At 41.5% G+C, this 14520-nt stretch overlaps 2 protein-coding genes across 2 annotated transcripts; one reads left to right on the forward strand and one right to left on the reverse strand.

Moving 5' to 3' along the window:
* Positions 1–6529: 6529 nt before the first annotated feature.
* On the forward strand, positions 6530–9733 carry LOC137002884 (germ cell-specific gene 1-like protein). The gene is made up of 5 exons (XM_067362817.1): positions 6530–6815; positions 8139–8186; positions 8272–8436; positions 8515–8626; positions 9184–9733. The coding sequence occupies exons 1-5, from the start codon at positions 6530–6532 to the stop codon at positions 9731–9733; spliced, it is 1161 nt and encodes a 386-aa protein (XP_067218918.1).
* Positions 9734–9901: 168 nt separating this feature from the next.
* LOC137008212 (epithelial membrane protein 2-like) lies at positions 9902–13877 on the reverse strand. Its single transcript, XM_067370113.1, has 5 exons — positions 13819–13877; positions 13283–13362; positions 12808–12910; positions 10794–10934; positions 9902–10707 (listed from the first exon to the last, which is right to left on the reverse strand). The coding sequence occupies exons 2-5, from the start codon at positions 13358–13360 to the stop codon at positions 10547–10549; spliced, it is 483 nt and encodes a 160-aa protein (XP_067226214.1). The 5' UTR covers positions 13361–13362; positions 13819–13877; the 3' UTR covers positions 9902–10546.
* Positions 13878–14520: the final 643 nt, after the last annotated feature.

Consider the following 14520-nt stretch of genomic DNA (forward strand, 5'->3'; position numbering starts at 1 on the left):
GAGACCATCTGAAACAAGATTTAAAACAGCAAAAACTCACAGAGGATTGTTCATTGTTTGATTTTCTTCTTCTCAGAAAACAGAGAAAAACTCCCTGAAGAAATAGTGACACCATCAAGTTTAGATTCAAATATCTTGTACAAATAAAAGCCAGATTTATGTTCATTTATATGGTTTGATGGATATTTTCCTACAGTGTTGAATGTCATTTTCTTGTGCTTCATATATAAACTGCTTTAAATATAATATTAAATACAGTAATGGACAGACTGTTTGTAAAATCCTCTCTCTGTTCTGTGTGATTAATATGATTTGCTGATTCTCATATCTTGTCTTTTCATTCCTGTTTTTAGCATCTTTGTTCATTTTGAATGATTTCTACTCATTTTCTTAATTAAAGCTCTGTAATTGTTTAATATGTCTCTTTCCTGAGATGTTTGTCACAAATATGGTGATTCATGAGCTTGTAACGTGAGGATGAACAACAGCAAAGATAAACTAATAATGAAATGATTCATTCATGTTCATAATAATTCACTTTATTCTGGTTAGTTCAGAAATCCACTTTGATAAACTAATGACTTTAACACACTCCCTTCTTTAGAGACGCTCATGTAGTGTGTGCTTTCTGTTTGACCAAACTAGAGCTGATGATGATGATAATAATTACTTTACAATACTTTAAAACTGTTTAAAGTGGACAGAGGAAACCTTTTCAGTAACAAACCTGCTTTATCACTAATAAATTAATGATTTTATTTCTAGATTTTAATAGCATGAACTAACAGTAATGCACAAGTTTGTGTGCAAAAGAATATCCTATAAACTGTGTTCAGATCAGATGTGTGGAGTCAGTGTGGTTTACAATATGCACTTTATCACACTGAACATCATGTTTCACACAGACGTAAAGCAACACTTCACTGCGGTATAGAGTCACTATAGCAACTCTAGCATGATGTCGTCACTCAGATCAGGAGCTGTAACTATATAATGAAGAGAATGAAGCTGTTTTGGAGAACACAGCAATATGCAAATGAAATAATGGCTTTCTACACGTTTTCTTTTTGTCCTACTTGTGTTCTAGTGTTTTCAGAACTGTTTACGTGATATTTAGTCTAGTTTTATAGTTTACGTATGGTTTCTGAGGTATTTTCAGAGGTGTGATCTCACTGTTGAGGTCTGGAAATATGTTACTGCTGAAACCTCAGTTAGTTTAACCACACAAGTTAATAAAGAAACACTTAAAGAAAGAAGAGGAAATGAGATCATCACTGAACCCAGTTTGAACTGATGGAGTGGGTTTCTTTAATAACCAGTGTGGTCAAACATCATTTAGTATCATACAAAAGTATTTGCAATAGTTCAAGATACTTAGACACTAAGAGGCTCCTTTCAGTGTTCATTTACAATGGAAACTTGATGTCTGAAGTCACTTATGGACGTCACGTTGATGTTTGTCTGTTGATGCAGCAGCGTCTTACTAAAGCAGCAATAACAGCAATTCCTCTCTGTTCCTCTCCTCTTTCCCAACAACCTGATCCATATTTCCACACAAGATCAGCTCCAAGCCTAAAACACTGTAATGAGACTGAAGCAGGGCCAAATGATTATTATTTCAGTTTCTGATAAGATTTTCTATATTTCAATATAATTCCTGCTCAGAGTTTATCATCGTTCTGATCTGAATGTGATTTTATCAGTTTAAAGCAGTGTGTTAGCATTAGATCAATCTGCTGCAGATGGTGAAGTATGAATGACAGACGTGTTCATGGATTTTGGGGCTCATTGAATGTGAAAGCAATGAAAAATGATTGACAGTTCAGTCCACACAGACTTCTGTTTGACTGAATGTGTGAAGAGTTTTGAACATGTGGCTTCAGTTTTGACCGATGCTTGTTATCAACTGAGAAACAAACTGTAAACCGTCCCAAACAAAAACTCAACAGAAGCTGCAGACAACATTGTAGTGTTTTCTTGCAGTAAGCATGCTGCCAAAACATGAATCAGCAATAGTAACAGGCATGTTACCGATCCCGGATGAGCCTTTATCGCAACAAGTATGTTGCAAACCTAATTCAGATGGCCTTTCTTCTCTAATAGGGAAGATTACACCCCTAGTGGCAGCAAATCTGATACAACAAGCTTGCTGAAAATCACAGAGTCGTTTAAACTAGTGGCAATCCGGTCAGGGAAGCATACACCCGTTGCCTGATACATAAAATAATATGCAATATGCCTGGATAGCATTAAGTCTAAAACAGCAGCTTAAGATAGCATGTACCTGAATAAACTTACTGCATCTTGTGTTTATACACACCCTGACAAAAGTCTTGTCGCCTATCCAAGTTGTAGGAACAACAAATAATAACTTTACTTCTAGCTGATCATTTGGAATCAGAAGTGGCTTATATGAAAGGCAAAGGCCTCTAGATTATGCTTATTTTACCAAAATGAAATCTTATCATGCCTTACTTATTTAATTAGGACAGAAAGGTCAGACTATTTGCTGCGCTACTGCAGAATAATCCGTTTGCACTAAGAATCATTGTTTTCCTGTCTTGAATCTGTGATGTATAGCATTATACAAAGGCGAAAAACAATGAGCCTTAAAAAGAACTTGGCTTACTTCTGGAAACATTCAGAGATGAAGGAGAATGAACTAGCCGGCGTGGATTCTTGATCTCTCTTGACATCCCTCTCATATGAGTGCAGCGCTGCGATCAAGCAGCATCTGAATTCTGGAAGGTGCATTTGAAAGACGGTCTAATCTGAAATGTATTCCTATTGGATGGTATGGATCAGCTGAATGTCAGCTGACGTGAGCTTGACTGACGTGTCTGCCAGAACTGACGCCATACACTTGATTTTTCTGACCCCAATGGAAGATATTTGGGTCCCACTTTATATTAAGTGGCCTTAACTACTATGTACTTACATGTAAATTAATCATTTGATACAATGCACTTATTGTTTACATACATGTTTTTACATTTTACTTATATTTTAAAAACACCTGCATGTAATTACATCTGTAATTAATTTCTGTAATTACATTTATAATTACACTGTTGACCCATCCCTTACACCTTACCCCTACCCTTAACCCTACCCATACCACCAAACCTGTCCCTAACCTTACCCGTATCCACCTCAATAGCTGCAAATGTGTTTTGCAATTCAATATGAACACAATAAGTACACCGTACTTATTTTTTGATGTAAGTACATAGTAGTTAAGGCCACTGAATATAAAGTGGGACCGATATTTGTTCTTGTTGTAAGTGCACATCACTTAAAGTTCAGATATTTGTAAAGGAAAACAAAACAAATATTGCATTTTTTATTTTTTATTTTATGTACTTATGTTTTTATGTGTTTTATTTTGATATCATTTGACAACATTTCTATAAAGAAAACTAGAGGTTTTTCGCATTTCGTGGAGAGAGAGAATGATTGAAGTCGGCATGAAATCAAAATCGACCCTATTTACTTTGTTATTGCACATTACTAGCCTTGTGGTGAACAATTAATCCGTGCAAGTTAATTGACAGAACAAAAGTTTCTTCCAGTCTGGAATAGCGTTCCTTCTTTAATGACGTCAGTTTGATGGCTTGGGTTGAAAATGCTTAAACCACTAAAGAGCGCTAAAGTATAACCCTGCCCTCTATTCAATATTCCATTGCACTTGCAAATACGTCACAACACTGGAGAAAAGACGTTTGCAACTTACGGTTCATGCTGACTTTAAGTACAGAAAGGCCTTAAAAACTGCCAGATCTGCCTATTTCTCAAAACTTTTAGAAGAAAATAAACACAACCCTAGGTATTTATTTGACACAGTGGCTAAATTAACAAGAAATAAAGCTTCAACTTCTGATGTTTCCAAAGAGCACAGCAGTAACGACTTTATGAACTTCTTTACTTGCAAGATTGACAATATTAGAGAGAAAATTATAACCATGCAACCTTCTACAGTTTCGCTTCAGACAGTGCACTGTAGTGTCATGAAATGTTTTGAGAAAATGGTTCAAGAAATCATGCTTCCATAGGTCTCACCGTTCTTCAGTTTGCATATAAACAGAAAAGAGGTTCTGATGATGTCTTGTCTTCTGCATTGTCTATTTCAACACTTGGATATCCCTGGAAATTATGCTAGAATTCTTTTTATTGACTTTAGTTCTGCCTTTAACTCAATCCAGCGTCATCAGGTAATCAAGAAACCACAGGCAAGTTCCATCACCACTAATACACTGGATTTATCATTGTCTTTCTAATAGACCGCAAGTAGTAATAAATTCATGATGAATGATCACCCACCATTGTGCTTAATACCGGTGTTCCCCAGGGATGCGTACTAAGTGCGTTTCTCAAAGTCACATGATTTCAGCAGTTTGGAGGTTTGATACGCGACCGGAATCATGATTCGACACAAAAGATTCGTAACACTCTGAAACAGTGTTTTGAAATCAGCTATCACTAGATATTGATAAAAAGTCATTATTTTGTTGTTTTTTTGGTGCTCCAAAAATATTCTGGTGGCTTTATAATATTAATATTGAACCACTGTACTCACATGAACTGATTTAAATATGTTTTTAGTACATTAATGGATCTTGAGAGAGGAAATGACATTGCTCAGGCCTCACTGAGCCATCGGATTTCATCAAAAATATCTTAATTTGTGTTCTGAAGAACATTATGGGAATGTTATTTTTGAATGTTCTCTGAAAGTTAAGTAGTAACGTTTAAACAACGTTAAACAAACGTCCAAGAGATGTTCCATGAATGATGTATAGATGTTTTGAGAACATTATTAAAGACCAGATATCTTTGAGCAAACGTTCTGTTAATGTTCCTGGAAGAACATTGCCGGACCGTTCCCTGTTAGCTGGTTAGTCACACATTTTATTTCTGGAAGTGTGTGTCATTTTAGAAACGTGTATTATTTGTGTTTTTCTGACCCTTTCCTCACATTAGCAGAGGGAGGAGTTAAGACAGGAAGGGAAACACCCCTGACGTGTGTGTGTGTGTGTGTGTGTGTGTGTGTGTGTGTGTGTGTGTGTGAGAGAGAGAGAGAGAGAGAGAGAGAAAGAGCGCCCTCTGCTGGACGCTACTGTCTTCAGGTAATGCTTCTGTACACACACACACACACACACACATCAGCTGGACAGTCATTGTGAATCTGTTAACCAAGGACTTTTATCTAAAACATAATCATTTTTTCAATAGAAACATTAAAGTTAAGTTAATAATCACATATACGTTTTTAAATATGATGTAGAAATGTTTGCTGTGCACAGATATAATCTGACATTAGAGACATGGGATGGAAAACTAGTGTTTGAATGAAATGCATTCATGGTGTTTTAATGATGTTTGTCCTCTCAACAACCCCTGATCACTGTGTGTGTGTGTGTGTGTGTGTGTGTGTGTGTGTGTGTGTGTGTGTCTGTTAGAACTGATTGAAGTTCATTGTGTCAGAGTTTGTCACTGATCTGGAACAGATTGACAGATTAGAGCTCAGGTTAATCCTGTGTGTGTGTGTGTGTGTGTGTGTGTGTGTGTGTGTGTGTGTGTGTGTGTGTGTGTGTGTGTGTGTGTGTGTGTGTGAGAGAGAGAGAGAGAGAGAGAAAGCTGCTGGATGTCATATTTCATTTCATTTCATTTCATTGTTTCTGAAATACATGCATGTGTCACATCTAAAGGAAGGAGCTCCACCATTGGCTTTAATAAGGTCAGTCTAATTTACAGTGTTCATTAACCTAATCTTTCTTGCTTGCTTTCTGTATTTGTTCTTTTTTTGTTCATTCTTGTTTCATTGTTTGACTGTTAACCGAATGGTTTGGCGTTTTAGATGAGAAACTCTCTGAATGTGTTTATATAGGAAGTTTCTATATAAAATCTAAAAGTTAATTGTAACAAAGTCTCCGGGAAAGAGGAGGAAGAAAACGCAACTTTAGTAATAAAATTAACATAACAAAAACTAAAGTGAGCGGCGACCCCTAGTGTACGACTGCCGCATATAAACATAATAAAACACAAGATAGTCCTGTTATCCTTCCGGAGCTGGCCTGGAGACGGTGTGTGACGCTGACTAACACTCCAGCTCTTTGCCTGCGGTTTTCCCGCAGAATTGGGCTACTTTTACACTGTTGCTGCGGGTTGTTTTTCACGTCTGAGGGTTGAAGTGACCCCAAATAACATGATATTTAGCCCCTGCAATGCAAATTTTACCAGGGAAACTCGCTAAAAACACCCCTGGATCCGTGGAACCCCCTGAAACGCGACTGGGCTAGTTTTGAGTGTCAGAAGTGTGGGTTTTGTTGTGAAAACCTGGCAACCCTGTCACATGGTAATATTGGGCCTACACATTATGTTTTGTGTACAGTCAGTCTGGAAAACAGGCCACTGCGTACATGCGGAATGGGTCATTTGCAGGCAGACTGAAAGTGTAATTAGCTGATGAATTTTGAGGTTTGGTACCCTTAAGGAACATGTTGTGAGTCCGGTCTCTGTGTGCCGCAGCATGTCCGTGCTGTCGCTCCTGCGCTCTCCGCGGCTGTCCTTCCTCCAGACGCTGCTGGCGCTGCTGCTGTCGCTGCTGTCGCTCTCGTCCTCGCACTGGTGCGTCGGCCGGCAGAAGATGCCCAAGCCGCTGTGTTCGCCCGTCCGCCGGCTCAAGTGCACTCCGGTGCCCGGCATGACGGACGGATCCTTCTCCTGGGAGACGGGCGACGATCGCTTCATCTTCCCCACCTTCCACGCGGGACTCTGGGCCGTCTGCGACGAGAACATCTACACCGACGCCTGGGGTGAGAGGTCAAATCCACTCAGTTCTTCTGACGCGGTGTCTTCTTCTTCACACTAAGGGTACGGTTACACGACAGCGGTGCACTGAAAACTAAAATGTTTTTCCTTTGCGTTTATCGCACACTGACAATGATCAAAACGATCTTCGTTCACACGGATCAGCGAAGACAACTAAAAACGCTGCATTCTGCTGCCAGGCCAGTAGATGGCGTTGTCACTTTGTAAAAAAACACGACGCACCTATAGACTGAACACATGTGCGCAAGACGTCACCGTTTTCAAACGTTTGTGAAAAGTTTTCAGGCTGGTGTCGTGTAAACGGGCCCTGCACCTCGAGATGTCCCGTGTTACAGTCATGATGTTTCTGGTGTCACGTCACACGTCACTAATCATATTAATAATTACCGTTATGTGTCCGGTGTTGTAAAGAGCAGCGTTTACCTCAGTAAGTTGACCGAGTGGAGGCGTGGCTAATTTGCATATTCATAGATCCGCATATATTAAATGAAGCAGGGGTGTTGAGTTACATTCAAGCTATTTTAAGGCACGAAGAAAAAATATTTAAGTATGTAATTTTGGTGATCAAAGATGAGTTTAAGGGATCAAATGATTGGCGTTTGTCGTACATCAGTCAGTGTTCCAGTGGTTTACAGACTCATTACGGCCACTGGAGAGGTTTGTGTGTTCGATCTGAGAGAGATATTCTCTAAAGAGGATTACTTCAGCTGTGCTAGTTTTCATACAGCTGCTGGACTGTGTTAAATATTACAAACAGACCGAGAGAGAGAAAGCATATGAAATACTTATTTTCATTTAAACCTGGCTATGACGACTATTAAACAGAGACTCTTTATGTGTATGATTCGTTTCAGATAGATGTACGTGAACGAGAGTTGATCATGTGACTCTGTACAGTTTTCACGTCTCAGATCAGAGTGACACACAAACACTGAGATCGCTTCATTCATAATCAAACTTCTGGAAATGAACAACAGAAGCATTTTCATTAGCGCTCTCATTGGTTATGTGAGGGAACGTTCCATTCCATCATTCTTCAGACATTATGGGAACGTTACTTTGAATGTTGTCTGAAACAAGCAGCAACATTTAAACAAGGTTAGATGAACATCCAACTAAAAAAACACTCCATGAACGATGTATAAGTAATGTATTTGTCTTGAGAAGACCAGATAACTGTGTTCAGTCAGTGTTACTGGAGGAAGGTTTGTTCATAACTCTAAGAGAACGTTCTGAGAACGTTTCCTGTCAGCTGTGTGGATGTTTTCCACAGTGAAACTTCTGTTTTAATTGTCTGTCTGTTTCAGAGGAGAAGTGTCGCAGTTTCATGGCCCTCACACCTGCAGCAGAGAAAGGCAATGACACACACACACACACACACACACACTCTCTGAATGTCTGCTGAAGCTCTTCTGTGTGTAAATGTGTGTGTGTGTGCAGGGATGGTGTGGCTGTACGTGGGGATGGAGCTGCTGTACGTGGGTCTGTTGTGCGTCAGCTCTCTGCTCCTGTTGCTGCAGTTGTGTTTGTCGTCCTGGTGTCCTCCACAGCAGCGCTGCGCTCACTTACTGAACGCCTTCGCCGCCGTCTGCACGGTCCTCGCAGGTACACACACACACACACACACACACACGCAGTAGCTTTTGTCCTGTCTGTTCCTCCTCAGCTCTCTCTCTCTCTCAGGGCTGGTTGGGATGGTCGCTCACATGATGTATATGCAGGTGTTCCAGGTGACGATCTCTAACGGCCCGGAAGACTTTAGACCTCACAGTTACGGCTACTCTTGGGCCTTTTAGTGAGTATGAGAGAGAGTGTGTGTGTGTGTGTGTGTGTGTGTGTGTGTGTGTGTGTGTGTGTGTGTGTGTGTGTGTGTGAAGGCTGGAATACACTATGCAACTTTTGCCCTGATTTTCAGTCTGAACAAGTCTACACAAATTTCTGAAAGTCAGTCTGCAGATTTATGTGATTGACACATACTCGTTTAGATGTGATGCCCAGTTCTTCTCTGCAACAATTTACAAAGTTTTTTATGGAATATCTTGAATCAGAATATCTTCCTCTTGCAGCATCTCTTCTCTTCTCTGATGATGAGGGCGGGGCAACCTGTCACTCACATGAGATCCACCAATAGCAAACCACAACCATCCAATCAATTCCCCACAGACAAAATCAAGCCCCGCCCTACATTTGTTCTTGTTTGCGAAGCGTTTCACTCGTATATACGACACAATAGAGAAGAAACGTTTCTTAACTCAGTTCAGATTGTAACGGTGCTGTGGTGCTTTCCAGCCTTGACTCTGTATATACATGTCTTCACGCTCCGTTTCTGACGCTGTTTCTCGTGTTTGCTAGCGTGGCGTGGGTGGCCTTCAGCTGCTGCATGTCGTCCGGCGTGTTGACGCTCAACAACTACACCAAGAAGTTTATGATGCTGGGACCCAAAAACAGGGGTGTGTTTTACCCCTGCAGAAACTTCACCTTCCCTCCGCAGCCGCCGTCGCTCTCGCCGCTGTCGCCGTACTTCGGCCCTCCGCTCCCGCCGCCTCCCGCCTGCCCCGCCCCTCGCTCGCCATGCCCCGCCCCTCACTCGCCACACCCCGCCCCTCTCTTACAACACCCTGCCCATCGTTCACCTGGCCCTGCCCCTCTCGCATCATGCCCCGCCCCTCGCTCGCCACACCCCGCCCCTTTCTTACAACACCCTGCCCATCGTTCACCTGGCCCTGCCCCTCTCTCATCATGCCCCGCCCCTCCCCCACCATGCCCCGCCCACCTCTCACCCTGCCCCACCCCTCTATTACAACGCCCAGCCCATCTATCACCTGGCCCCGCCCCTCACTGTCCATGCCCCGCCCCTCTCTCGCTGTCTCAGTGTTCGGACGAGGAGTTCAGCCCGCTCTGATCTGTTCATCTATCCATATACTGTGTTTCTGTTTCTGTGTACTCAACATTGTTCATGACAAACTGAACACCGACTCTTCGTGAAAATATCAATGTATTTCAGTGTTTTTTCTTGTGATGTTACGACTGTTTTGCCCTTTGAAATGTTCACACTGTCAGTGAGGAAGAAATTCCACTTCATTCTGTAAATAAACAATAAATGTGTGCTTTATTGATATCTGCTGTTCATATTTTAATTACTACTAGACTCTAAAGTTGCCTTTTATCAGAAAACATCAACAGTAATACATTATTCCATGGAAACAAAGAGACAGAATTATCTTGACATTAATGTTTTTCTGTCTGACTCCCGTTTTAAAGGATTTATTAAAGACTGCTGAACTTTAAAAGCTGTTCAAACATGTCTCTTTATCGTGGGTCTTATTGATTGTGATGAAGTGATTTACTTTTAATTAAAATCAGTTATTTCATGTAGTGTTGGGAATTATATGGACTATAAATGCTTAAATAGCCAAAAGTGGCTGATGCCAGGATCATATCTTTAGTTAAACATAGAAACAAAGAGTTTGCAGAATTAAGTTTTTCATTTTTCAGGTAGTTGAAGTGAAGAATCACCCGTATGGCGGTATGTTTATGACGGTAAACAGCCCATACCATGAGTAGCGTTAAACAGATTTGGACTCTGAATGTCAGTGAGATTACATATGTACAGATGAAACACTCGAGCGCAGCCTGAGACGAGCGTTTGAGGATCTGTTGTGTGTCTGTCAGAGGTGAGGATGGATGCCTGTAGTCTCTGCGATTGTGCTCTTCCTCACGCTGTTTTCTTGCGCAGGACGAAGTAGGTGACGCAGGAGATGAAGGTGAGACAGACGGAGATCCAGGCTAGGATGAAGGAGGCTCCGTAGCTCCCGAAATGCTCGTCTTTATGGAAGATGTCCGTGTAGATGGACGCCGCGATCATTATACACAGCCCTGAGGAGCACAAGCGTTTAAACACACTGTACGGCATTCAGACATTGAGCTGTGTGTGTGTGTGTGTGTGTGTGTGTGTCACTCACAGGCCAGCAGCTGGAAGACTCCGGAGAACAGGAAGCGCTTTCCTTTAGGTAGCGTGTACAGCTGCGCCACAAACACGAACAGGCCCAGGATGCAGAAGATGCACGCGAGCACGGAGCTGGCCTGAACCGCCTGCAGATACTCTGAAACATCAACACGGCACACGCGTGAGTATCTCATGCTTCAGCTGCTGACATATACTCAGAAACCACACGGCTAGGAGGAAAAGCTAATGTGTACAACCTTTTAGTTTGAATTCACCGGCCCTTAAGTGCCAGCGCTTTATGCCGCTTTTTCATATCACATATTTTAGTAATCATCATAAATTAGGTATCATTGGAAAGCTTACAAACTAAAGATTCAGAATGCGAAAAACGTTTTGAAATGGGATGTTGCGTTTCCATGGAAACAGTGCTTTCATTTCTTTTAGCAAGCTCCTCCCCTAGTGGGTGGTGTCAAGTTTCATATTACAATATTTATTTTTGCTGCAATATTTATCTTGACAAACACATATCATCGGAAAGAGTCTCCCGGTTCCATGTTTGCCAACTGTTTTGTGATAGAACTGAGATTTGGACAGAAATGTATCAATTTGTAATAATTGAATGTCGGTGACACCAGGTGGCTATTTTTGGTATAGCACCTAAACAAAATCTCATGGGGACTTCAATTTTTGAGAACTTCAAATTTGGAACACAAGTTGGTTACACATATGGCTTTCATTTGAATTAGAGTAAAATATATTTAATAAAATATACATTTTATAGAAAAGTACAGTACATTTGACTTCCATAACGTTTTCATGCTTTAATTCTATCTCACTTCAATAATCTGCGGGGTGTCGTCTTTAAAACGAGACCGAACTGAGGTCTGTACTCCAAAGCAGTCTTGAATAATAATCATTTAAGTGTGGATAGAGCATTTTCACATCTGTTCTCAAAAACTTAAGGGTTTAATTTTGTTTAAATTCATTTTTAATGTTAATTTTAAGAATTCTACAGTGCATAAACACACCTTATTACTAGAATTATTGAAATAACCAGTGTCGGGCGTAACGCATTACAAGTAACACAAGTTTAACTATGCATTTCCTTCAACCTGAGACGTATTCATTTCACTTTTGGCGTGAAAGGACCTTTACAATTGCCAAAAATAGAACTTTTCCAAAAAAAAAAAAAAAAAGTTATTAAAAACAATCAAGAAAGCCCAGTCCAGGTGAGAAACAGTAAAAACTAACATAACGCATTACTTTCCATAAGTAATGTAATTTAGTTACTTTTTAGGGAGTAACGCAATAATTGTAATGCATTACTTTTAACTCTTTCCCCGGCTTTAGTTTAGTTTAGTTTCATTTAATTTAGTTTAGTTTTCTCAGAATCTGGCTGAGGGTGTTGATGGAGTCGCTTTACTCAATCCTATTCGGATGAAGAAAAAGCGATTTTCTCAGCTTTTTGTTTGAAATGTTGTTTTTTATGAAACTTGCCCACATTCAAGTGTTGATATAAAAAAAAAAAGAATGCATAACACTATAATAAAACAGTTTTGTTCTTTCATAATATTCACTTAAAAAATATTTTAGGGGCCATGAAAGTTTTGAGAAAATTATCCTAAAAAAATTCTGGCGAGGGAAGAGTTAAAAGTAACTTTCCCCAACCCTGGAAGTAACCCATAAAAGTAATAATTTAAGACATTTCTGCTTATAGAAATGATAAGAACTTTTTTGGGTTCTTTAAAGTTGATCCAAGAACTCTAGAGTTCTGTACAGAACCACACAGAAACTGTTCTTGATCTCAGAGTCAGATAGAAATATATGATGGTCATGAAACACTGCTGTAGTGAGTGGACGAAACCATAGAGAAAAGTTACTAAATGCATTGTGGTTCATAGAAAAGCTGCTGAAAATGAGTAAAATCCCAGTCATTCGGAGCACGTTTGGCATTTAACAGGAGAGGAATGTGTGATTCATAAATCCCTCAAATTGTGATTACGTAACTGAACTCATTAATATTCATGTACCTTTGGGATAGAAATCAGGAAGCTCAGTGTAGTTCCACTGTCCGTTAATCAGAGTCCATCGAGCCCAGATATCAGTGGACACTGTGCCGGTCACCCACCAGGCCTACACACACACACACACACACACACACACACACACATATCAAAGCAGCAGGAGAGAGAAAACACAATTCACAAGCTGTCATTCATCTATTTCCACTATAATGTCCGTTCCACACAAACTTATCAAACGTTTAATAACTGTCGACCAGAAATATTGACATTACATTATGTGTATTAACTATAGTAAACCAAACATTACGTTTCTGGTTCCCCAAAGAAGCTTTCATTCTTAGTGTGAAGAACATTTTAACGAAGTGTTTCCAATATAAAGTGCGACGGATGTTAAAGCTTCCATCAGTGGCAATGAAGAACCTTAATTTTATTAAAACATGCTGAATAATGGAGGAGGCCCGCCCTCTCCCGTGTCACTCACGTTATGGATGGTGGCGGCCAGCAGCAGAGCGATGCAGGTGAGGTGGAGGAAGAAGATGGCAGCGAGTAAAACCAACATGACTGACGGAGAGAGAGAAAACACAGAGGTATGAACTTCGCTCTGGACACTTCAACAGCAGCCATGTGAATCCGCCCACAGGGTGTGTGTGTGTGTGTGTGTGTGTGTGTGTGTGTGTGTGTGTGTGTTCAGCAGGTATGAATGAGTGGATCTAGTGTTCACAGCTAGATGGGTTGAAACTTGTCCTCAGCATTGCACAAAAATGCCGCTCCCTAAAGAAGCATCCCTCCTCTCATCCATTCTGCACACTTCACACGCTCCCATTCTCCACGTTTCTCAGGATTTTTCATATTTCACACAGAAGAGCGGCAGATAGACCCTCCCTGACCAGACGCAGTCATGCCATCCTGACAAACAGCAGCACACACTCACACAAACTCTCTAAACTAGCTGTTCTCAATCTGGTGAAGCTCCAGAGCGGTGGAGACGAGAGACGAGAGAAGAGTTTCAGATCTTACCTGCTGAGGAACAGAAGGATGAGAGCAACTGCACACTTCCAGATGTGATCTGTGTCCGACTGTAGCTCTTTACTCTGAACTATCCCTCCAACCGCTCTCTAACCGGCCCCACCCCCAGCCCCGCCCCCTCACTCTCATTCCTGCCTTTACCCGGGACACTCTGTGCCTGGCCCCGCCCCCAGCCCCGCCCCCTCACTCTCATTCCTGCCTTTACCCTGGACACTCTGTGCCTGGCCCCGCCCCCAGCCCCGCCCCCTCACTCTCATTCCTGCCTTTACCCTGGACACTCTGTGCCTGGCCCTGCCCCCAGCCCCGCCCCCTCACTCTCATTCCTGCCTTTACCCTGGACACTCTGTGCCTGGCCCCGCCCCCAGCCCTGCCCCCTCACTCTCATTCCTGCAGTGTCTCTCTTTCAAAGGGTGTGGCGTTTGGGAAGGTCCTGACAAGCCCTTTTCCCGCCGGCTCTGTGAAAACTTTGTGTAACTGATAACTTCACCAATCACTGGCTCTCTCTCTCACACACACACACACACACACATGAGCTGTTTCTGTGTGATTCATTGGTAAATATTGTCCTGTATTGAGTCTGTGAAAACATACACTCCACACCCTGTAACAGACAATCTCTCACATCAACCGCTGAAACACTGGAGGTTTATTGGCTGGATTTAAGATCAGTTCCAGCTGGAGGACTCGATACAC

Source organism: Chanodichthys erythropterus, chromosome 3 (genome assembly GCF_024489055.1).
Source record: "Chanodichthys erythropterus isolate Z2021 chromosome 3, ASM2448905v1, whole genome shotgun sequence".
In the NCBI taxonomy this organism is placed as follows: Eukaryota; Metazoa; Chordata; class Actinopteri; order Cypriniformes; family Xenocyprididae; genus Chanodichthys; species Chanodichthys erythropterus.

Excerpts from the sequence above, each read along its gene's own strand:
- LOC137002884 (XM_067362817.1), top strand. The coding sequence starts at position 6,530 with ATGTCCGTGCTGTCGCTCCTGCGCTCTCCGCGGCTGTCCTTCCTCCAG. Across the intron at positions 8,187-8,271 it reads CACACCTGCAGCAGAGAAAG|GGATGGTGTGGCTGTACGTG; the intron begins GCAATGACACAC and ends GTGTGTGTGCAG. Across the intron at positions 8,437-8,514 it reads CGTCTGCACGGTCCTCGCAG|GGCTGGTTGGGATGGTCGCT; the intron begins GTACACACACAC and ends TCTCTCTCTCAG.
- LOC137008212 (XM_067370113.1), bottom strand. The coding sequence starts at position 13,360 with ATGTTGGTTTTACTCGCTGCCATCTTCTTCCTCCACCTCACCTGCATC. Across the intron at positions 12,911-13,282 it reads TGGCCGCCACCATCCATAAC|GCCTGGTGGGTGACCGGCAC; the intron begins GTGAGTGACACG and ends GTGTGTGTGTAG. Across the intron at positions 10,708-10,793 it reads AGTCTTCCAGCTGCTGGCCT|GGCTGTGTATAATGATCGCG; the intron begins GTGAGTGACACA and ends TGTGCTCCTCAG.